General features: G+C 44.2%; 1 protein-coding gene across 1 annotated transcript in view; it reads left to right on the plus strand.

The window, feature by feature from the left end:
* LOC131285438 (nuclear hormone receptor FTZ-F1-like) overlaps positions 1 to 25,755 on the plus strand; it is a 101,949-nt gene that overhangs the window by 38,251 nt on the left and 37,943 nt on the right. Inside the window, exons 2-3 of the mRNA XM_058314297.1 lie at positions 21,130 to 21,339; positions 21,481 to 21,693. Coding sequence (XP_058170280.1) covers positions 21,130 to 21,339; positions 21,481 to 21,693 — 423 coding nt within the window. The remainder of the gene's footprint in view (positions 1 to 21,129; positions 21,340 to 21,480; positions 21,694 to 25,755) is intronic.

Consider the following 25,755-nt stretch of genomic DNA (forward strand, 5'->3'; position numbering starts at 1 on the left):
AAAAAAGTAGTGTTTTTTTAGAGAACCTCAGCTACAGCCGTTTGGTTGCTTTAAGACAACGGGGAAAGGAGGTGGAAAATGGTGGAAATACTGGCGGTGTGAGGTGATTAAGAGAAGCGATGAGTTCGTTGGGCGGGTAGGGTAGTAGGCCGTGGGGGAGGGGGGGATTAGCGGATTATTTACGGCCCGAAATAAAGCTGTCCGAGTGTGTTGCAATCGAAACACTACTGTCCGAGGCCAACCTCTCGAGGGAGTGGAAGCAGTAGTGGAAGAGTTAAAAATATAAAGACAAAAAAGAAACGATTCAAACGGTGTCCACTTGTTGGATGAATTTCAAAGTCGTCAAACAAAACCACGAAATGGAAAGAAATTCTGAATCGTGTTAATTAGTAAGGCTTATGGAGAAGGTCATGAGGTAGCGAGTTGGAAGGGGTAAGTCGATTACAAGATAGGTACGGGAAGGGTGACAAGAAGTCGAATAGATACATAGAAGATCATGTGGAAAATAAAATAAAAACATTATCCATACTGCAATCGAGATATGCATATTTTATTATAATAATATTGTTCAATATACTGCATTTTTCTGATCTTCGATGTTATCCAACAATAGAGCGAAAGAACACAAAATTAACAAGATATAGTTTTTCTCTTGGAAAGTTGTGCTGGAAAACTCAATTAGTGTGTGCACCTAATTTGTTTCCAGCAAAGATGCAAATACGTTTACATGCATGCTTGCACTCCTATTTTATGTCGTAAAATACGAAACAGATATCCAGATCATTAAACTAAATCTACATGATACGCAAAACCACAATGGCTTAAACTGAGATCGTTATGTAACGCTATGCTTAAAAATAGTTATCAACCACTGCGTGCGGTCATTTGTTTGCTTTTGGGAAATTAATAACAAATAATATTAAATAATAACTCCGTAGACCAAAGAAAGTACGTAAAAAATTGCTCATTATTGTTTGAAATTGTAGATTAGTTTTGCTAGTACGCTTGCGCAGTTTTTTTTCCGTTTTTCAATAAACTTGCATTTTGTGTAAACTTGGATTCAAAATAAGTAGATTTTCTTGGTTATACACAAAGTTTACTGTAATTGTAATTATTATTTTGAATTGATGCTTCATTATATATACTATATAATTGTTTGCTACTTTTCCCATCATTTTCTATACAACTGAATAACAAATGGCAAATCAATAACATTAAAGCAAGTGTATCATAATCGATGCTGGGAATGCTAAGCATTTTGCATTATTGATTTTTTTTAATCCTTTGGTCATACGGATTGTTCGTTATAATTCCGATGCTATATCTTATACTTTTCCCCTTCCTATTTTTCAATTCGTTAGTATAAAACTCGGTACACATGGGTTTTTTTCAGTAGCTTCATCAATGAAAAAAAAAAATCAATAAAACGGGTGCATCGTTTATCAACGAAAATGGTGAAACGTTTGTTTTGCCTCTTAGGAACGTCGTAAATGAATGAAATCCTATTTCGCTTGGCTGGTAATTTTTTTCGACCTCCTCTAATTTATCAATTCCCACCCATTCGAAAGAAATGTGTTAAGGTTTCCTTTTTTTCTGTCTTCTTCGGAGCATTGCGTTACTTTCCGAAACGGCAGTTTCGCCTTCGTCTGGCGGAGCCCCAGACTGGAGCTGGATTGTCGCGCTGTGGGAAGCACCGGGGGTATAAACGGTGGTTATTACATAACGTACCGAAAATTTGGTGTGTGAGCCGGTTGTGTGTGCATGTGTGTGTGCATGTTTTGGTCGGTAGTGGGTTTAAAATGACAAAATAAAACACGACCGACGCAGAGCCCGGCAAAGCGAGAGGCAACAAAAGAAAATATATTTGAAAAAACCTCCAAAATCAACACCTTCACGGTTCGGTGGGCTTGGACCAATGCTGTTTTCTCCGTCTTGCTACTAGCTGGATGGTCGATATGCTGAGCCTATGTTTAATGTTGGGCTCCAGTTAGCATACGGGGGCCTTCCTTTCTGGTTCCCCGATCGCTGCATTTGCATACGCAATGTGCATTTTATTTTTTTTTGTTAAATTAAATCTGCTTCAGAAGTGCGTAAGCGGCTTAGCATGGACTGTTTGACAGGCGTTGAAGGGTTGTGTACGACGTCATCGAATAGGTTTTTGATTTTGCTGCAGCCAGCTTGCACGTTCGGTTTTGTTTGTTAATAACGGACGTGATACTAATCATTTTGGAACTGTTGTGACATTTTCTTGATGTTGTGTATGTATTATGGTTTATGTGGGTGATCTAGGCTATTTACTCAACCAACCGTTTAAAGATCAAGTCGAAGAAAGCTATCTACTGCATTAGTAATCATTGTAATAATCGTTTCTAGAGTTATTGGCGTTTTATTGCTTTCAGGAATTTTGTTATTTACCCCTTAAAACCATTCCTGCGACTACAGCCGATTTTAACGTACTTAATTGAAAGATGAATTGTGAAAGGTGAATTAATTATTATTTTTACAATATAGTTATTGTTTTTTTTTATTTATCATGTTCAGAAAAACATAATCAAATCTATTTAACACGTTGACTGTGTCACGAATGGAAACAAGGTTGGGTTGACACCGCTGCCGTTTGCTGATTACACCGATTACGCCGGTAAAGGATTACTACTACCCAAGGTAGGAGTATAAAAGCGGAAGAATTGTAAAGGCAGGTTTCTATATCAAGTTGTAAATCGGTGAATAAAGATACTAAATTTGTGGTGCATCAACAAGCGACCAAAATGTATAATTTCTTAAAACGATTTGCAACAGATTGCAATGACTATCATTTTTGATAGCCAGCTGTCATTAGATGTAAAAAGTTTTTATCCCATAAATAAATGAAAATTCAACATAAAAATTATAGTAATATTTTATATCAATTCTTTGGAAAGCTAAGATTTTGCCTAGCCTTTAAAAACGTTAGTTTAATAAATGTTATAAGTATATTTTATTAAAAAAGAATGTACTAAAAAAGTATGCTAAAAACGCTTGGCAGTCACAATTAAAGAAAAAACAATTAATGTTACGTGTTCAAACATTGCTTCAATCTCGTCGCAAGTACACAACAATTCTGTTAATATTAAAATCACGGCCATCACAATGGTGAAGCTTAGACAAGCAAACGAAACGTAAAACAAGACGAAGAAAAGCAAGCTTGATTCATTTTGCCAAATTTGGAGCTCACATTTGTCATCTGGTAGCCCGTTTGCCAGACATTAGCCGCGTACCGCGTTTTGACATCGTCATCGAATTGAAAAGTGACGATCACGTGCGATGGCGAAACTACGAAGCACTTACGCAGTTTCGCCTTCAACAAAACGACCAAACCCCCGACGGACGCCCCGTAGTTGCAATTCGTTTCGGCGGAAAAATTATGCTGCATTATGAGCTGATGGAAAAATAAACACATAACACATCTTTGTCGCTGATGTTTGAGGGTTTTTCGCAATGGGGCCCCTTCGCGGTGAATTTTGGAAAAATAGACAACATCCATGCAAGATGTCTTCGCACTGCCTTCGTGTGTGTGTGCGTGTGTATGCGTGTGTGTAGCGACTGCTAATGGAGTCAGACTTTTTGAAGGCACGCTGATTTTCCCTCTTTTCTTTTTTCCGCACCCGTGCATATTAATATTTTTTGTCAACTCGGATTGTCCCTTTTGTGCTCTTCCTCTCGCTGCCCTTTACCCTACATGCTTCATGTTTTCATTTTCGCCCAAATTATTTTCCATCGAAACGAGATGAGCCGATGTTTAGGCGGAGTGCAAGGTTTTTCTACTCCTCCTGTTATTGTGTGTGTGTTTGTTTCGGTCTTCGTTCGGAGCCCGCATTTGCTACGCTTTACGATCGCGCTGATGATCAACCGAACCGTCCGGAATGGAATGGGTCCGGGCGGGGAGGACACATTGGCTGGATAAGGGTGATTTGGGGGAATCGTAAGCATAATACAGAATGATGGTAGCTCATTAAGTATGCTGCAACCGCATGCTGCTGCTGCGTGCTGTGGCGTTTGTGGGGAGCGTGCGATACTGATCCGGTGGTGCGTATTTGCTGTGATCGGGCAACGCTTCGACGAACTGGTTGGTCGGTGGCTCGTTTCGATCAGCTATGGTTACTTTCAGCCATCTGACTTCATCTATTGAGCTATGGGACACGTGTGGCGCGACCGAAGCCATCATCGCACAGGACAAGATGAATCGAATACGGACGAATGCTGCTGACATTCAAATTTGGAATTAGTGTAGCTTTTTTGCCTTCTTCGAGGCACAATGCCACTGGCGAGTGTTGCCGGATCGCTGCCTTACCGCTTCGCAGATGCAATTCGTTCCGTTAAGTTGATGCCCAGCTAAATTTAGATGACGATTGAACATTTTTGGGACTCTTCTAGGGGTAAAAGCAAACGAAACGTGTGCGGAACATCCAGATTGAGGATAAAAATAACAAGTTTAATTTTAACGAGTGCACCATAGCACTAAAGGAAACCAGCTTTATCGAGTACGGTTGTAAGTGTAGGGAATTTCTTCCGGATTTGTTTCCCCTTTTCAGTTTCCGGAGCGCAGCGGTTCGATTGCTTGATGTATGATCTCTTTCAAATTACGAACACTTAGTATTTACAATATTGCACAAGGAAAACAATTGTTTAAATCATTTAGTCGTTACCACCTATCTAGTCGTTACCACCCAGCCAACACTAGGCGTTATCACCTATTTTTGGCACTAACTTATCCATGATGGACATCACAATCTACTTCTGTCTCTTAAAAATCTGTGTTTGTCTCTAACTTATTAGATTTTGTCTCGTGTTCATCTGGTTTTGTCTCCAAGTTTCAATGTAGTCCTAATCTAAAATTAATGGATTGGTTATTGATTGTACTAAACATTGTTTTATAAAGCAACCTACAAAAAGCAAAATTAAGCAAAATTACTCACCGCTTCTGGTCGAATTTTGAAACGCGCAAATAAATCGGAAAATCGGTTAAAAATTATTGGAATAGGTACTAGTTAGTTTTAAAGTATAAATTAAGTAATCTTTATTGTTGTTACGGTGCAATAATCCTACAATTGTCCTTTTCATTTTCATATTTTTGTCACCAGACAATGTACATATTTGTATTTAATATGAAAGTCAATTTCTTATACAATAAATGTGTGTGTTTTCAAGATTTACTTCAAGAAATTTACTAAGTAGTTTTGTCAAACCTTGGCATATTGTTTAACTGAATTTGTTTATATATGGTTTTAGTTAAAATTATAAGAATTTGTTTTATATATCCCGTTCAAATTGAGCTCTTAATAATCTTCAGAAATACCTTTTCAACAGCACGTTGTAGGATGTGCACTACATGTCACGCGTTCAACATATTTGTGCGTGAAAATTTCACAATCGCGAATCGTGACGCGGTAATCGAGATCGTGCAGTCCTTATTTCGGTTCCGTTCCAATGTTTTCTCTTCCGAGAAAACGTTCCTCACGAATGGTTATGATCGTACCATACAATGATCATAAATGTATGAGCAGCGGGATGAACACTGTGTTCACATTTCAATACAACCCCCTACACAGCCAGTCGTCCTTATAACGTGACATTTCTTCCTTAATTTCTGACGAAACATTGCAGACGCCTCTGCCTGCTTTCGCTGTTTGTACGACTCGTTTTGTTTGAACTTTACTCTCTCGTTGTTTCTGTGCCTTTTTCGGTTTGGTTTTTCGTTCCTTTTCCTCTCGTACAGTTTTCGCTCTCGTTTACTGCTGCTGGCTATTGCAAGTTTTTTGAGTGTTCGTTTTGCCATCTTTATCCTTTTCAATTTTTTGACTGCCCCATGCAAGCCTATTTGTAGGTCATACCATAATTGAATGGTCGGTACGCGAGCGAAAGGTGCACCGCTTCAAGACGGGTGTACGCGATGCACAATATGGGCCGAATTATGCACTTTTCCTGTGTCCGCGTTGTAGCAAATTGTAAAAAAGTACAAACACTACAATTGGTATCATAACTGATCCTGTTACTGTCGACAGGTTTGCGTTATATTGTGTCATATTAAATTCGATTGCTGTTTGATATAAAGAATACATCGTGTTTAGTCACATTTTAGATTTTTTGTAATTACACTTGGAGCATATGGGACCTTTTCGAATTATTATATTTGCTCTAGAACAACAGGCTTATACTTGGTGCTATTGAAGGATGGCATGGTTCAAGTAAAATCTGTATATGTAAAATTATCAAAAATAGCCAACGCCTCTCAAAGCGGCAGGATCGACTTGTACGTTACGGAAAGTGCAAGTGCAATTGATCGCCTACAGACCACGAAACGCACATCGAATGCGCACGGAATCGTGCCTCCGTGGGAAGGGCTGTTCCCTTTCGAAAACGGTGCAATTGTTTCAGTCCTGTCCGCTGCCGCCAGGACGTGGAGTGTTGTGTATATTTTTTTGCTCCCGATCATGCTGCACTATGATTGCGCAACGCCTGACATCGTCATTGTTTCTCGTGCATTGTGTCTTGGTCAGAGGATATTTTGGAAAGCTCTCGATACGCCACCGCACCATATCCTTCGGTATAAGATGTGACTCCACCAGGTTCGATTCAATCGTTTCTTATTCTGGTTTTGTGTTTCTTTTTGCTTAGCTTGATCTCCATTCTGAAAAGGAAGTTTTAAAGTTTTTTTTCTCTTTTGAATTATCGAAGATTTTCCCTTATTCCTTTTTTATTTCATTGTGCAGCGAAATGGGATATTTTCCAACATAGCCAAGCAAATTGGATAGCTATTGTACGACCTGATTTTTCTCAATATATTTAATTACTATTGTTGCAACGTGAAGAATATGTACCGTTAATCGTAAGTCAAATGTTACCTTAAAATATAAATTGTAATTTTTCAAATAGATCAACTGTGATCACGTTTTCGTTCGAATCGAATTGATGTCGGGTTCCTTTTATTTTCTCAGGCTTACTGCGTTTGAAATGTTAAGTGATTTTATTTATTTTGTTGCGAGATCTCGAGCGACTTTCGGAATGAAAGTGGTTCCTCCTACGATATGCGATGTGCTATGGTTCTTTTCTTTCTTTATTTGCAGTTGAATTTGGGGAATTACATAAAGCTCATGAATAAAATGCCAACGAACTTTTTCTCATCGCTTTCGGAGTTCAACGGCTTAAGGTTTTAATTTAGGGCAATTCTTTTAAAATATCTTGCCATGATATTCAGTGGCAAAAAACAACTATTTCCTTAACTCATTTTGTTCTCCTGTTGCATTCGACAGTGGTTCTAATTCTTCTTACCCTTTTTCAGTAGAGTACAAAGCCTACTGGTATGCCCCAAAACATCAATTTTGTTTGTTTGTTTTCAGTAAGTGTTTCTCGTTTTGCCAAACGCCCAGTGTCCGTAACAGTTTCGGTTGTTCGGCATGGTCGTCATATGCTGTCTCTGACCTGCGGACTAATAAATCAAAATAAAGAATTACTGCCACAGTATTTTTCGGTAAAATCCCGTTTGATCCATCATAGAACAGTCCACCGTTTGCACGCTTAAGGCTTGAAAATTAGAGGTAGAAAATTGTGCTCCTTGGTGTGTTTTGTACCCAGCATCTCTTCGGTGTAAGGACCTTTCGAGGAGCGTCTTACCGACCCGCGGACGCTTGCGATTTCCGTTCGGGTCGGGGGTAGAATATTTACATAATATTTACGTTAATTGGTAGTCAATTGGGCTTGGGTAGAGAAACATGAAGAGAATCTAGAAAAAGTGGTTGAAAATTGAAACCGAAACGAACTTTTCCTCCATTCCAACGAATATCGCATAAGGATGATCCGATCCCATGCACATCTTGGCGTTTCTCGTGTTCAACGAGATATCTCTCTTTGGTGGTGTTATTTCCCGGCCCAAAAAATTAATAACCACCGCTGTGGGATCTACACCGGCGGAAACTACGGGAATGGGAGTGAAAGGAAAAGAGATAATTACCACGTTTTACAGCACTTTGCTGCTGGTTTTCCAATCGATGCCTGCTCGCAGGATACGAATTCGATAAAGTCATCGTTGTACCGGGCGTTTGTATCTTTGTTTTTATGCATTTTGTTTCACCATATTTTCCCGTATAAGTGATGAGAAGGAACAAAGCGGGATAGATTCAACCATTCGAACAGGATTGTTCAATTGCCCGGAGAAAGCATTTCTTCTACACCGGCTTTAAAGAAAACGGAAAAAACATGGGTAGATGCTTTTAAGCTAATAAAAAAATAAACCATGCTGGGGAATCTTACGAAGCTGTTATTGTCAAATAATAAAACACGTGAACGGTCCAAAACAACCTATGAACTAGAGTTTTTTTCCTTGCTAAACTATTTATGGTTGCGTCTTTTGTGCATAAGATTATTGAGAATTTTCATACGTTGCTGAACAAGTTCATGGACGTGCGTTATGTCACCAATCACATATACATTTTCAGTAGTATGCTTGAAATAAAGTAAATACAATACTTCCTTCCATAGTGTCAAGCCATCTATTTGATTTCATTTCTTGCACTATCCCTAGAAGAATACATAAACATAAAACAGTTTTGGCTTACCTGCCGGAGAATTCACCATAACGAATGTTATCTCTCCCTTTTGGCAGACATACAAACACACTCATCAAAGAAATGTGACTTTTTGAATATTTTAAGGTTGAATTTGGGAACTGAACGAAGGATGGGGATCGGTGTTGTACGACTAGAATTTACGACACGTCCAGATTTTACGACTGTTGAGAACGGCTCAATTGTAGAGCGCAGGGCCCGAAAAGGTATGAAAAACCGGCCCATGGTTCGATTGCGATTTTATTGCGCGAGGTAGAAAAGGGCCCATGGCAAAAATAGTTCCCGACAATCTTCTGCCTTGATGTTTCTCTCTCGTTGAAGCTGAAGTACGTTCAATATTTCAGTATGATTGACGTTCACCTTTTACAGAGAATTTGTTCGCAAGTGGATCCTAGAAAGAATATTTAATGTTTTGAAACAAAGTAGTTGAGATGCTGTTCTTATAAATTTCCGTTCGAGTGTAAATACTATTTTTGTGCTTGTTATTTCAAGTAAAGAACAGTCATAGAACGATATCATGGGACTTGGGTTTATGAAACAGGAACAATCTGAAGCGAAACAACCAATTAGCCAATTTACTTTAGAATGGAACATGAAGCAGCGAGACAATTCTCAGCCACCTTCCTTTTTTAGCTTCGCTTACTCTCGCTTGGGAATTCAATCAAAAACATAAGCAAACATGAGAAAAATATGAAAAATGTGTCAACAAATGAGAATAGTTGCAACACTTTTTTAACGCTACAAAGGGGGCACCTTGAAGAGTGCAATATGATCCATCCAAAATTGAACATGGGAAAATCGCACCGTAACTAACCCGCCTGGTCAGGTGGGATTTAATTTAGGCTTTAACTTACCCTGCCACCCGCTCGTGACCGCTTGACTCCATCACTCGCGATTCGGGGTTTTAATTGAAGCAACAAGTGTCGCAAGCACATCTTTTTTTTCCAAAAGTGGACATCAAACCGGCAAAGCGCAGATACCTGTAGTTACCCAGTATTTTTGCTTTGTTCAACTGGTGTGGATAGATCAGGTAGAGTGATTTTTGATTTAATCTATACCAGTTAGCATTTTTGGATACTCATGCCTACGCATTAGGATGCGTTGAAAAGTCACATCGTGTTTGAATGGGTCGTTTTTTTGTTATTGCACTTGGTTAGATGGTGACTGTTAGTATGTTTTGCATTTGAAAAGAATTGTTTAATTGGAGGCTATCACCATCGGTTGTATTTGGGTTAGCATACTTGTTTTCTTTGACACCAATCGCGACACGTCGATTTGCAGTAAATAAAGTCAATGTCACCGTGCTTTTGGCGCAGTACTAATTTATTCTGTACAATCATTGATGTTGGGTGGTTTTGTTGGGCTAGATAAAGATGTTTACAAGTGCTGTTCAAAAGAGATTTTAAGTAAACCTATTCTATATCAATATCTTGTGGACATTGAAATATAAGCAATTTGGTCAAATCTTTATTTATACCGATTTTTGTGTTGGTTTGTCCGAAGACTCATTTAACTCAACAGTTGCGTTTAATCCCATTCATCAAACTTTAAATAAAACTATCACTATTATCATCCTACGCACTAGAAATAGTTAGCTTCTCGTCGTGAGTATTGCGTAAAGGTTGCTTCTTTTAGGGTTTGTAGATGCGTTTCTCGGGATTCTCGCGTCGGTTTTCCTACTTCACGTCTTCGCTCTGACGCGACGCACCAGCTCCTCATCAGCATATCTTTTTCGGTGGATCCTGCTGCTGCTGCGTCGGTGGGTGCGTTCGGTTCGGTTCAGTGCGAGAGTTTACATCACTGCCCTGGCACAATAAATTTTATGATAAACCAACCCATCGTGTAACCCAGCCTACACACGCACCGACGCTACACGTACTCCCTCTCGGCCCGCTGTAAGGGGCAGTCATTTTTTTTTTTTTTGGTGCCAGAAATGCGTAGAAAAAAGAAAGAGAAAGATCCATCATGGTGATTGCAGGGGGGGTGAGCGAGCCAGAACGAATGATCGAATAAAGATGGACGCGTCCGAAAAGTGCGTCTGTGTGTCAGCATCGTTGGCGGCCTGTTGCGTGTGCACGTTGCGTACAAATTTGGGGACTGCTTGGTGACGGTGGAGCTTTTCGTAGTGCCATACGATTTTATACGAGTTTAAAAGAGTTGATTAGCTTACGGGTCCAAAGAATTGTTTGGGTAGCTTCGCTCGACAACACACACAACACCAGTGGTGAAAATTGACAGCAAATGCCCGTGATCCATTTTAGCCGTGGTGAAGTACAAATTCAATAGCAAGCCACAGGACAAAGGTGTCAATGGAGCTTGGATGAGCTCACGCGTCGAAAGCGGGATCTCACTGCTCACTGTCGGCGAGATATCGCCCTCGGTGGAGTGAGGACAATTGACGTTTTGTGTGAGGCGGTAGGTAAGGGAAATACCCGGACAAGTCATTTGTGGTGGGAGATGCACGCGCGGCCCCGACATCATCGCCGGCGTTGGCTATCGCATTCGAACGCAGTCGCATCGTATTTCGTGTTTCACTCTCCCTCGCAGTGTGCCATCATGCCGAGCCGGAAAAGTAGGTCAGTAGGCCAGTCGGAGCAGTTCGGTGTGTGCACACCGGCCAACACGCGCTGTGTGTGAGCTGTCACCTCGCGTACGGACTCTCACGCTCGAGATGTGCTCCCCAGTGCCGCTTGCAGCTGCTCGCACACACATACACTCTCTTTCGCTCTTATATTGGGGGGAATCATCGTGGTCAAGCAGCTTGCCATTTCACTTCATCTGCTCGTGACAGATCTGTCGGCTGCTGTCGTTGCTGCTCATCGATTGCGTCGTCGCCGTTTGTTGGCCATACATCGCGTCGTCGGACGTCGGTAGCTCCACTGTCCACTTTACTTGGTTTGGTGATTTGCTCATCTTGCAACGGCTTGGTGGGGTTTTCTTGGTTGGTAGTTTTCGCTACTTCTCCACCGGATCCGTTTGGTTCACGTCTCATCAACTCTCTGTTTCGATCACCGTCTGGTGCGATGAGATGAGCCTTCTGTTTCTCAGCGTGCATGCGGGCAGGGCTGGAAAGCCGTGTTGTAATCGGTCCCCCGGGACCGGTCCAGTCAGCTACCATATGAAAAGAACACACGGTACGCCCCGTTCGTTTGCGTATTATCGGACGTGATCTACGCGGATTGTGCCCTCGATCGAGTGAGGAAGTTGCTCGCTTAGCTGGTGAGTTGGCACATTGTGAGAGACCAGCATGCAAGCAGCAGCAGCAGCAGCAGAAGCTTCACTTAATTCTCACGACCACCGTGTGACGGAGTATGCGCCTTTTTTTTGTTGTTGCGTTGTCTTTCAAACCTATCGCCTCTTTGACAGTGAAATGAAACGGAAAGTGAGCCGGTACGGAAACAACCGCCACCGGCATGACTCGTCGGTCCGGTCCGGGGTCTGTCTCGGGCGCTTTCTTTCCCTGGCGAAAGGTGCGGCACGGTGCGCGGTGCAAAAATGGGTTCACAACGTAAGCAAACATTTTAACACAGCGTCCGCGGCGATCCCGCCATTGCAGTTGAAAGCGAAAGCGGTTGCGTGGTGCGGTGATGGATGGACCGCTCTTTCGTGGAGCAAATAAATTAGCATATGGTGTTCAATTTTCGGTTGCTGATAAGTTTGTCGATTCCCTGCGAGACTAAAACCGGTGTTCCTGTTTCTACCTGTTGCACAATGGTCACTGTGTGAAATCGTGGTTAAGTAGGTCAAATCGCCTGTAGGGCGTGATCTATTACATTATGGATCATGTACTCAGTAAGGGTTTTTTTCCAAGACTGATACGTAAACTGCACACTTTTGTTTATTTTCTACTTCTTACATTTTCTGAGTTGAGTCATCTAAAACTTTCTTTTTCAATTGCACTTACATACATGGTTGACAACTTCTTGATTCTCTCTAATGTATTAGTTCAGTTATACTTTTTTAAATGTTGTTAAAAGTATGAAAAATACAATTTTTTTAAATAATTCCGTTGGTTAGCTTTTTACGATGGTTGTTTCCTTCAAATATTGGGTCATGGCTCTATTCCGAATTCTTAATATCCCTACCTTTCCTTTAAATTATCTTTGAAACGATGCGACGATTTGTTACCCCTTCTCGGAAGAACCGCTCGTAATAGCTCCCTTTGGAGGCTGGTTTAGGCTGTTTCGTAGAAATGCATAGCGGTCCCGTTTGTTTGCCGACAAGGGTTCATATTCTTTGGGATGATATAAACGGTGGTGATTTATGCATCACAAAAATATGACATTTGCCTGTTTTTTGTTTGGTTGCTTCGAACTGCTTGCTGTTGGGGATCACCAAGATAAAGGGACATTCTTCGTAAAATTTCGGACATTGGATTGTCGTAATTAAAAAAAAAGCAAACGGCGCCTGTCTTGGTAGACGTTTAAACGAGAAAAAATGTTCCGAAGAATCGGTTGCCACCCAGGCTGTGTCGATTGTACAGCACCAGTTACCTGAAATGTGAACAGAAAACACATCAAACCAACGTATCACATCCTTCCGCGAGCCAATGGGTTGCGAATGGTGGCATCTACGGCATGACGCCTTTCTCCAGCATGGATGAAAAAAATATAGATGCCCCTTAATTGGCGTCAGATCATGTCCAAAGGATACCTCCGATCCGAAACTGTCCGATCGTGTGCATTCTCCCTCAAACCACACCCCTGCTCATGTTAAAGGATGCAAGCCGAAAGCGAATCGGGGAAAATCTCCGAAAAGCCATTGTGTAACTAAGTGAGCATCGGTGGTTCGCATGGTCGTCCCTTCTGTTGCTCCACCTTGGGATCCATCCGAGGGGTAGCAAAGTCTGAGTCCAATTTCTGACCACTCGGACTGATCCTTTCGCCGATCCTTTCTCCGAAAAACTGCACAAAAAAGCGGCCACGACTTGCAAAAAGAAACACCAACGAACCGCGAACCCATGATTTCTCGTGCTCGCTGTTCTCGTTCCGAAAAGCTACGAGGGCCGCTAAGGGCGCGGTATGGTTAACAAAAAACGGTGGGACCCATTACTATTTCGCGGTTTCTACCTTATTTTTTAACCCCACGACGAATGTGTACCGTTAAACAGAGACGTGAAACAACCCCTGAAGAAAGTCTACCGGCAGCATGGGCAAAAAGAACGAATGTACACTCGGCCGTCGAATGGCAGGATACTGTGAAAGTGATTTTCATCCTTGCCAGACGAGCGAAGGCTCGATCGATCTCTTGTAGGATCACAGAATATGCAACGCTTATACGCGCAACTGGTAATCGTGAAGAAAAAGTTGGAAGAAACCCGCACCCGTAGGGGCGTCATCAGAAAACCCTTCGAGCGAAGCACAAAAAGGGTCCCATTCCGTCTTGGATCGGGTTAATCTTTTGGGGATATCTGGAACAGGGCGTCTGGCGACTTGGGTCTGAGGGCGATCAGCTTACGTCACAGCGATGGCTTGGATTTCGGCACTCTATAACGTCTGCTGCACCAGTAGGTTACAAAAAATCCACTTTTATATTGTACGATTTTACAGTTTCTACTTTGCTATTTGGTCTTGGTGGTTCTGGGAAGGCTTTCTCCCATTTATTTTCGTGCTTTTTTACGCTTCTTATTCACTGCATCGTTTTGTTGGATGTGGCTACTTTTATTTATAGTTTAATGTATACTTTTGTTTTGCCAAACCTCAAATTGAGTTTCCTTTTCTGATAAAGTTTAAAGACGACTAACCCTTTAGACTAAACGGGAAAAACTTTTCTTATAATTTGCTACCGGATCCTGAGCGTGATGGCACTTAATTCCTCGTTAAAATTGTGCCCACGACAAATACTTCGATTGCCGACCGAAGTAAAGTGACAAAAATATTTTAAACCGTTTCCCCCATAAGCTCAAATTATGCAACGACACTGGCGGGCCCGTTATCTGCACCATTTCCTTTTCGCTCGGTTTCTTTTCGGGAGTTTTCAATTTCGTGTCGTTCCTTTACATCACGCAACCATATCAAACAAGCGCCTGCCGGGCCTCCTGCTTGTTCCGCAAACTTTCCTGATGGTTGCCTCTCTTTCTCGCTCCTCCTTGTGTGTCTTCCGCGTAAGTATTTGCGTACCTCCCAGCTTAAGTCGGCGACAACATTCGCCCGCGTGTCACTTTCTCCGTCCGGTGCGCTCCGTTTCCATAAGGTAGGCGCTTCGGTCCCACCGGGTCTGCTCGGGACTGTGTCAAACGGTTTAGGTTAACACCTTCCGCTGCATTTTCTACGAGTCGCTTTCCGGTGTTTGGCTTTGAGCGTTTTAAGTGCTCCTTCCCTATTGTTTTGCCAGTTTGGGTTGCGGCACGCAAGATGGCTTTTTTTGTTGGCCTCCATTTCAAAGATGAGCATTTTTTCGGTGTTGGAATCATATTTCCACAGGGCAACGGTTTCCCGGAGTGTAACACACAATTGAAGGTATTGAACTGTATCCATATATTACAATATAATTATTAGTAGCAAATTCAAATTTCATCAGCAAATGGTGAAGATTATTTCAACACATTTTTCGCTTGGCTGCATAGGGGAGCATAAGATTTTCGCAAGAATCCGCGAAATGTAAAAAAAAAGTTGTCTGTCTTCATACATGCTTGATGAGGTCAACCAATGTATGAACTGGTTGATTTATGCGTGCGACTTTGCATCCATTTGATCCAAATAAATAATTAGCGGAAATTCGCAAAGCGACGGAACGAAACCGGAGGTTATTTATAGCAACGCAACTCGCGGCTGTGTTGTTGGATCAAGCTCGCTGGGGCGGATTTTTACGGCAACGTTCCTACCATTTCGAAACGTTACAGTTAGAAACTGCACTGGAACAACAAATTCGTCTTTCATTTGTATTTTTTTAGAAAGTATAACGAGTCACATATATTTGCGGTGCTCTTTTGATAGTGTCTAACCTTCAAGTTCAAAAGATTATCATGGATTTGTGTGAACGTCGTTTTTCGAGTACCAATAATATTATGAATAAGAGAAGTTTGCTGAGTTGAATAATATACACATGCATGTTGGTGTAATTATGCTGGTAACGGTTCTTCCAGATATTGAATGCCTTTTATCGGATCTGTTTCACTTCAACCGCCCGGAAGAACTGCCATTATGTACCAATCATATTCTCCAAACTACGAGGGAACTTGAATTCGTTGCTGACGATGACTAGGCGAGAAAAAGGAAGGCTATTCTGGCCACCAATTGCCCAAATTCCATGTTAAGGGCTGTAATGACCGCTTCCGAAAGAAGGTGAAAAAGCGCAGCTTACTTCTTGTCGGATCGGTAAAGTGTCTGTGTGTATCTGTTTTGATGGTATAAGAAAAGTCTTTTACAACTAGATCGCAGCATATTTCCCGTGGGGTTCCGATGCCTGATTCTTTACCGTGTTCGCATTTTTCGGCGACCGATTGCTCTCCAGACAGCTGAAGTCGATGTTCCGGTGCATTCGTGCGTCCGCGTTGCTGCAGCAGAGGTTTGGCACGCTTTAACATAGACCTGATTCAGCGTGCGAATGAAGAAGTTGCGCGCGCAGCAAAAGTAGGTCGCCGATCGTCACCGCTATCACCGCGGGGCTGACTGACTCACACACCAACGTAGCACAATACCGTTACCGTCGTTGTCGTCGTCGTTTGTAGGTTCCGATGGCCACCGTCGCGAGACACCAGGGAGGCGGGCGTGTGTCTACCGAGACGACCGCGCCACACTTTCACTTATTACATGAGCGAGCGCGCTCGTGAACGTCACCTTCATCATCGACGTCGCAGCCACCACCACCACCACTATCACCAGCGGTCGCTCGGAATTCCTGCCCAAACCGGGTAGACCTGTGTAACCGTTGCTTCGCATTACTTTCATTCTGGATCCGGCGGGAATTGATGTGTCGAATTTGTTTCATTTAGTGTTCGATACGTGTTCCACTCAGGATTATCAGTTTCCCTCCAGAAAAGACTCCAAACAAATTTTGGAATGCTCAACAACCTATTTGTTGATTAATTTGTAAAATATAGTTTCCTTAGTTCTAAGGACGAAAACAAATTTTCTCATAAATTTAATAAAGATTGAACGTCACCTCCGACCGATCATCTGTGCAACTGCACTTTACAAATTCGCCTACAGAACGCACTTGTAATTATCGCATCCCTTTTGGTTAATTGCCACTGTCAATCTCTCCCTCTCTCTCTCCTTTTCCCAAATTCGATCGTTCAGATGATCTTTCACCGCCCCATCTCTGTTGGTAATTTTCCCTTCATCGTTCGGTTGCCTGAAAACCTGGTGCGTGCTTTCAAACCTTCCGCTTCCACCGGTGCGGGATCCGGTTATCCCGCGCCTGGAAAAGCCCATTCCTCCACCATCCCGTGCACTCCGGCATTGTCTAGGGGTCAGGTATTACTTCATCCCATGCCGTCTTAGCGGACATGCTTACACGATCGCGCTAGCTTTCCCTTTCGAGCTTTCGGACCACGCTGCTGGCCTTCTCGATCATCTGCGACCCTTTTCGGGCGTGCGAATGCGAAGAGAACAGAGAAACCGGCTTCCATTCCCATTAGTGAGCCGCGTGGGGCCAGGTAACTCATTCGAGAACGGTAACCCACCGAAACCGAAAGTGCGATGGCGTGAGAGCGAGTAAAAGAGAGAGAGATAAGGTTAAGAAGGGCTAGCGGAACAACCCCTCTGTGCGTGGGGCAAGATGTGGGGCAGACCCCCCTGCTCCGCATGCGTGTGGTTTTCTTCTAACAGTGTGTGTGAACCTTCCAAACGAGACGTTGAAAGTGGGCCACCGAGAGCGAGAGTTGAAAAGAAATGAGACAAAAAATTACACAAAACCACGATGGAGAATGTTTGTGTGTGTGTATGTGTTTTTATCGGTTCTCACTTTTCGTTTCAATTTGCTCTCCTTTTCACTCGTAAGGGCTGTTTCTCTTTTGCTTCCCCTTTTCTCGGATGCTCTCCTTCTTATGCCCTAAGAAACTCGGTTGCCGGTTTCGGTGTTAGTAGGCTAAGCGTAAGTGTTGGCCATGGTGTGTACAGACGGGCGAGGGAAGGGGTACGTGACACGCTTTTTGTTTTTTTCTTATCCTACCTCCTCGGTATCTCTCTTTTGGCTGTCTTCTCGCGGTTAATGGAAGGGTTGGTCGCGGTTGCATTCTTTCTCTCTCTTTCTCTTTCCTGTGATTCGCGCTATCCCGTTCTCGGTGCAGCGTGTTCCGCTGAGTGTCACGAACTGCGGCACTCAATGGCGCCCTTTTGGGTCGCTCACATCCTTGCGGTAGGGGTAGCACGAACGGGTGCGAGCGAGCGCGCGGTTTGCCGGTGCGAGCGCGACCGCACGAGTTCGGGTTTTTCGGGCGGATTCGGTCGGATTTGATGTTGTTATTTTCGAGTGGTGCAGTTAGTATATCGTAGCCCATGTTTGCCGTAAGTCGTAATTCTCGCTCGATCGTGCGCGCCTCGCGAGCTTTTACACCGGACCTCTACACCGGAGCTGTTGTTGTGGCACGGGTCCACCAGCGGCATCACCATCATCATCATCGTGACCATCACTGTCCTGAACGGCAGCAGCAGCATCAGCACCAGCAACGGCAACATCACCATCGTCGACGTGATCTTTTAGTGCCTGCTGCTGTGGTAGCAGCTGAAGTTGTCCAATAACTGTTGGTGTCCGAATTTTTAAGTTATCTTACTGCCAGTTGTCAGTGTCACATACGATTCTCCCTCGGTCTTACGGAGGTAGCTCAACGCCGTCCGGTTGTGCCAGGAACAAATCGTTGCCTCTCAAACCGATCAAATGGATTCTAGAGTTTCCATCACCACAAAACACTGCAAGGAAAACGACGGATCCTCCGTTCTAGCCCGGTGTGTTTAGTGCAAGTGCGCAGAGTTCGTGTCGAGAATTAGGACGAACCGACAACCAGGGAACGACTGTCGCTACAATCGTGAGTCGTGGAAAAGTTGTGTGAAAAACTAGCCTGAAACGTGGCAAGTGAAGCAAAACTGTGTCACTTGGGAAGGAGTGACCTACTGTCCTGGAAACGGTGCCATCAGCTGTTTCCGCTGTAGTGCAGGTTGGTTGAATCAAATCAAGGATTACGCTACCACGAGCGAAACCTGTGACGTGAAAAGAAAATTAGAACCACCGCATAGAATGGTGAATTGGTGATTTTTAGTGAGGATAGAGAAACACAAAACGTTCCATAACCAATTCTCCAAAGCGGTTTGCAAAGGGAAAAGGATTTTCCCCGGTACAATACTCGTGCTTGGCAGTGTATCGTGTTAAAAAATCGGTCCAGTGTCCAATACTCTTAGCTTGTGGTTCGACAACGATGTCCTCGCCACGGTGGCATTCCTTTAGAGAGGCACTACATAACGCCAGCATTCAGCATCGAGCGTTCCTGCTGCCTTGGGTCCTTTCGGTAAAGGCGAACGTTGAGTGATGGAAGATTCCTTTCCCAACGTAGTGTGTGAAAAAAGGTGAAACATCGTTGAAAAGGTTGAAGCAACTTCAAACCACAGCAAATGATCGGTACCACGGGATGTCTTGTCGCGAGTGCCATCTAGCGGGCAAAAACTGCCGACTGGCCAGGTCGTGAATGGTTTAGAAATTTGTAACGAACGTAACTAGGCAGAAACTTCATGGAAAGTGTAGGATTGAGCGCGCGAAGTTTCCTACTCCTCGGCCAAACTCTTACGCCAGCTCAAACGGAAGGAAGACTATAGCAGCGATATCTACAAAGAATTGTTCAAACTTAGTGTGCACGTGAAGGTGATTGTTAACATTTTGTTGTACAAATAACCTCACACAGGTAATAATCAGTTTAGAATCAGTTCTGTTTAGCTCATACGGTGCTTCCATTTTTAGAACCTGTGGCCAAACATAAGTCAAACGCTGATGAGATCAGGAGTGCATTGGTTATTTACCTCATTTACGTGCGTAAAGTGTGTTTGAGCACTATCGTAGTGGTCGTAACATTTTGTCGAAAATAATTTTTACTGCCACAAATAATTCTCTTTTAAATCATGTGATTGTCATGACGTCGTGTAAAAAATCAACGAAAAATTCCAATTCGCCAAAAAATCCTTTGTACAAATCGATCCCGAAGGTGTTTTAGTGTCAAAGTACATGCAAAAAGAATCAAGTAATCAACACTTGACAAAAGATCTGTTCAGTGATTGCTTGCAGCTATCCCCAGCGGTTTTCGTGTACCATATGGCTTATTAAAGTGTGTGCGAGTGTTAGTATGCGTGTTTCGCCAAGCACGTATCAGCCGGGTCCTAACAATTGTGTGCTGAAGAATTGTCAATTTTGGATTCAGTGATTTTGCTTTGGCGCCAAAAGAAATCTTCTACATGATCAGCATCGCACACACAAGGATAACACATCGGTCGACGGTGTGGCATCGGTCGGGGGCTCTAGAGAAAGTTGTTTTTTTTTTATTTGAGTTTAAAACTCATTCCGTCTCATTTATTACTCTTATTATAGCGAAAGTGATAGTGTATAATAAAATTTGTGCGTGCGCGTTGTTAAAGTGACGAGAGGTGTACAGTCTTTAAGATTTTCCCCACCGGTTTCCTCTTTCCATCGTTGTTACAATTGTGAACAAGTGAAGTACAAAAGTGATCGGAAAAGAGTGTGTAGATAGATTGTAGGTGGTACATAATTTTGCAGGGGATATCTTAAGAGAGAACCCCGACAGTAAAGCTGCCGCGCTAGAAAGTTGTTAATACAATCCAAGGCGCCGGGCAGATCAGACCGGAGGCAGAACCAACCGGCAAAATAGAATTAAACAAAGTAAACTGAACAAGACGGCAAACCATTTTCCGTGCGAGGCGTGGTTGGCGCACTAGGGCCACGAGTGGAAAAGGACCAGGACTCGCTACTCCTGCATCGTGCGGCAACATAACCGTCCAACCGAGAGCGCGACAATAGGCAAACGGTGGGAAAATGCTACTGGACATGGATCAGCAGCATTCGGCAGTGTTCATGTCGCTGAATATGTCGCAGTATTCGATGCTCAGCGAACCCGGTAGCCCCCCACCGGGTGGCACGGGTGGCGGCGGCGGGGTAGGAGCTGGCAACACGCAGCTCCTATCGCTGGCGGCGGCAGCCTCGGCGGCGACAAACCCCGGCGGCCAGAATACGGGCATGCCTCCTCCTCAGTACGGTGGTGGAGGTGGAGGGGGTGGTTACGGTGGAACCGCCGGGTTGCTGCTGGGCACTGGAAACAACAACAACAACAACAGCAGCACCAGCAACAACAATCTAACGGCGCACCATAACAACAATAATGGCGGCTCCGCTGGCAGCAATGGCGGCGGAAGCAACGGCGGAAGTGGCCACCACCACCATCACATGCACGGTGGCAACAACAACAACGGCAACGCACAGTCGCATTCGCAATCGAACGGCGCAGCCGGTTACGGAGCCCTTTACGGTGGCTTCCACGACAGCTCATCCGTCCCCCCGTCCGCCTATTCAATGTTTTCCCACGTTCCCACAGGCGGAGGTGGTGGCGGCGGCGGCGGTGGCGGTGCTAGCGGTCCCTACCACCATGGTGTGGACGGCGGCGGCGGTGGTGGCGGTGGCGGCGGCGGCGGTGGCAACGGTGGCGGCCAGAACGGACCGGGCCAGTCCACCGGGGGAACGTCGGCTTCGGCGGCGGCGGCGGCAGCGGCGGCGGCGGCCAACTATCTGGCAATACCGGCCTCAGGTACTAGCGGTGGTAGTAATTGTAGTAGTGGCGGGGGCGCGTCCGGCGGCAGCCTCATTGAGCACTCAACCGCACTCAATAGTCTGAGCGTCGTGTCCGCCATCCAATGCGACCAAACTGATTTGAAATATTTCATTGAAGAGCTGTGCCCGGTGTGCGGCGACAAGGTGTCCGGCTACCACTACGGGCTGCTAACGTGCGAGTCGTGCAAGGGCTTCTTCAAGCGCACCGTCCAGAACAAGAAGGTCTACACGTGCGTCGCCGAGCGCCAGTGTCACATCGACAAGACGCAGCGGAAGCGCTGCCCCTACTGCCGTTTCCAGAAGTGTCTCGAGGTCGGCATGAAGCTGGAAGGTGAGTTGGCATTTCAGTACAATCGTTGCATCTCCTCTTTCCATTTTCATCATTCTCTAGGTTCACGCTGCTATTCTTACATTCCATTGCCCTTTATCATAGGAAATATTACAAGAAGGAAACATTTCAACTCTAGAATTAAGGTGATCCGAATCTTGCCGAATTGGGGAAATTCCTACGATTCAAACTTTTTTCTAGAAGCATTTCTACATCCCTTTTGTCGTATATCCGTGATTGATACGGGTCTATCTAAGATTATTTGAAGGAGTAAGGCCACAACTCCCGATTATAGCAAAATTGTTATTCAGTTCTTAAATCTCATAATTTTGTCGGCGTGAATACAAACTCACGTGTTTGTGAGTTACGCTAGCATTCCTTTTTATAGTATCAGATTCTGCAATCGTTACACCAGGTATCAGGTTAGTAGGTAGGTCCTAAGGCCGGGCAATCTTGAAAATGAACTAGACGAGGCTTTGAAGCTGGTTGTTAGGTTTCCAAATACCTTATGCATGATACTCCCCAAATAGTTGGCTCTAAAAATAGAGGTACTTCGATTGAACCAGCATAGAGACTGATCGCAGTTCTTATTCAGAATTTAATTCTTATAGCTCTAGCCCTCATATTCACAAACTGCTTGTTTGAGAGATTCAAATGTGCAAAGCATAAGGATCTCCATAATGGACTGAAACTTTGTCGATTAGTTCCAAAACATGGCATTACTGCATGCAGGTTTTAACGTGAACTTTCAACGCAGGCTTTCTAAGGGAATTCATTTATTCGGCGGCAATCGGTTTTCGTCATTAAACCTTCTTTTTTGGGGTTATCAAACCAGTTTGTAGAGTGTCTGCGTCGGTAGATCTTTATGTCACGGTGACCATAACCCACCCGTGTCACACACTCGACTCTAGTTCGCGCCGTTTACTTGGATATACGATGGGTGTGATTTCCCAATCTCACTCCCGAAAAGCGTTTGACCAGTTTGGAGCTTATCTGCTGGGTATGATGGCGGCGGTAGCGGACGGCAGCCGAAAGGTGATTGATGCTGTGTGGGGAAATTCGGTAATGAGGGAGAAGGAAGCCGCGAAGAGGAACGCAAAGATCGAGTAACAAGCTGGCCGAAAGCCGCTCAACCAACCGTTGGTACCTGTTCGATCGATCGATCGAACGAATTTTGCTTCTTGTAAGCCGCGGCTAAGCTGACATGAGCGTACCGATCGTGCCCGAGAGACGGCAGCCGCTTGCCGAAATCGAAAGTGAAATTTCGGCAACTGTGTACCAATCCAGCGGCCTTTCCTCACCTTTGTCGCCCTCTTGTCGGGGCCGTGCCGCTCGCACACATGCGTGCTTACATTTACGATCGCGTGGCGTGCACCACCTGATCGGTGCCGACTCGCTGCTATTCCGCTACTTCTCTGGCTCGATCGGTCCAGTTGCGCCGAAATGCGGGCGCTGTCACGTCCCAGTCCCCAAAGAAACGAGGGCAAGGGTGCAGCCTGGCTGCGGTGACGAAGCGATTATGAGACACGCGGAGAGTAGTGCGTAAGCGCGATCTTGAAGCGCGCGAGCAGTGAGCTCGATCGGTGAACGAGCGTGAGATCGAGAGCTGCTCACTTTTTGTCAGCGGGATTCCTTTCTTTCGGGGGATGTGTGTTTCTTCATCTTCTGCCGTCCGCTGCTTGGCTATTCGCTCCGCGCCCACGGGCTCCGTTAACAAGACGTGATTTGTGATATTTTGCGGCATGTGTTTTTTATTTATTTATTTAGTTTTTTTTTTTTACTTTTTGGACCGAGTCGTCGATCGCTCGTGGGGAGCAGTGGAGCCGAATTTTGGACGAACAGGTTTGTGGCGTAATAATACGTTCAAACGGGCTGGTTGACACAGCCGATGCGGAGCCTTTCCATCCATTTGGAAGGGGTGGGGTGGCTGCTGCATTCCCTTTTCCGTTTACACACAGTTCCTCTCCTTCCTTTGCTGACTCGGTCACATGTTCGATTTCGGCCACTATGGCACGGAAAGCCAAAAAACAGGGAAAACTGAAAACCAAGCCCTCTCTTCTTGTGTCAGCGCCGTGCGAAGAGGTCTCTTTAATCGATCGACACAGAGACGTTGGGAAAGGGCCACTTTTCTGTCATCTATCACCCACCGAGGCTCCCCGATGATGAGCATTTTTTTCTCCCTACTTCATTGTTTTCTCCTATTGTTTCTTATCTCTCGTTTTTGCTTCTTTTGCACTTTCGTCCAAATGGTAAAGTGTTATTGTATTATCCCATTTGGCTGTCTGTCTTCGCTGTATGTTCCTTGTTTTCCTTCATAAGCTCACTTCCTACCTGCTTGCTTTTGCCAGTCGGTTTTCCGCTGGCGTGCCCCCTTTTACGTCCGATGCGTAAGGTGTACAGGTTTGGCGACTTACGGGCCACGAACCGGTACTATTACACCATAGTGTACGAACACAAACAGCCACAGATACACTCGAACCAGCTAGGTTGGTGGTAATCGTTGTAGCGGATAAAGACTTTCGATTTTTCAGTCCCAAAATTTCAACCAGGCCGGCTGTCGCCTTCAAATGGTTGGGAAAACAAGTTTACGAGAATGTCGAATATGTTTTATTCATTGATCTAAAATAATAATCCAGAGTAACTGCTGGAAACATTTATCAACATTATTTTTAATGTATACCTAAATAGCTAATTTTCAGCGGTACAGTTCTATTTTTCTCTGCTTTTTTAAGTACAATATTACATTCGAATATATATATATACATTCGAATTTAATTTATTTTGTGGATTTCCCATTTCCAATTGGAAAGAAGTGTAATTAAATTTATAGACAAATAAATCAATGCCTCGTTTTCGTCCTTTACTTTTCCCCATCTCTGTGCGATTGGCATTTTTCCTGCACCCAAGCGCAAGTTAGGTGCGCTGGTTGGTTGCAACCGATTGGATGCAATTATGGTAATTGTGCGAAACCTTATTGGGGTCATAATGAAGTGGCGGGAGGGGGGGGGTGGTCACTGCATCGGCTGAGGGCCGCAGAATGCAGAACTCAAAACGAACGGAAAAAGAACCGTACGGGTGGGGATGGTTGGGTTGGTTGGGAGAGCGAGTGGCAAGAACAACATTGGCTCGAGCTCTAGCAAAGCGGGTAGGCATAAAACGGGTAGGATCGTAGGATATGTGCAACAAGGACGAACGGGCATTTATGCTGTGCTCACCCTGCGTCTGGGGTACCTCTCTCTCCCCCTGTCTTGTCACTGTATGCAATTGCGGCCGCCTTTTTTGAGCGACTGTTTTCTGACCTCATTTTGCTTCATTCTTTTCGATTTGGTTTTGTCTCGCTCGATTCGCGCGTCCGTACCGCCGTTCTTTTGGCGGAGAAGAATGTTTCTCAGTGGAGCAACATTGGCTCCCAACGTGATCCGTAGTTGTACGCCTCGACCGTTGCACTTTAAAGATATGGTAAAGAACGAAACTTGTCTGGGTTTATTAAACAAGAGTTCGGGGGCCATAATCTAGACGGAATCTTTTGTGAACTTCTTTAATAAACACCGTTTATTGGTTATGCTGCAAATGTACAATTCATAGTGGACCACAACATTCCAGGAAAGGACGAGACGCTTGGTTTTGAGTAAAACATTACTTTATGGTTCATTGCAAAAGCAAACAATAATTTTCAACCTTCAAACTCGATTTAAAGTGTAATGCGCTATTTACTTCAAAATAAAAATTCTCAATTTAAAAAAAATCATTCAAACGGTCTGATATATGAAATCCAACCATAATGAAGCGTATCTTTTCTTTCTCGACAGCATCCTTTCGCGGAATCGGAATTCGCAAGCAACTTCTTTTGCGCATTTCATATGCGAAGAAAAATTTCATTATGCACAAGAACGCAGACGGTATGTGCTGGCCGTGTGTGTGTGTGTATGTTCGCATGCCTGTTTTTGCATACACAAATGGGTGAGGATGCAGCGGTATTTCTTGATGCATCGCGAAAAGAAACGACCTACCCCAATCCGAGCCCGATTGGGGCTGGTGGATGCATTTTCAATTGGTCCTGAATTG

The sequence above is a fragment of the Anopheles ziemanni genome, chromosome 2 (assembly GCF_943734765.1).
Source record: "Anopheles ziemanni chromosome 2, idAnoZiCoDA_A2_x.2, whole genome shotgun sequence".
Classification (NCBI taxonomy): domain Eukaryota; kingdom Metazoa; phylum Arthropoda; class Insecta; order Diptera; family Culicidae; genus Anopheles; species Anopheles ziemanni.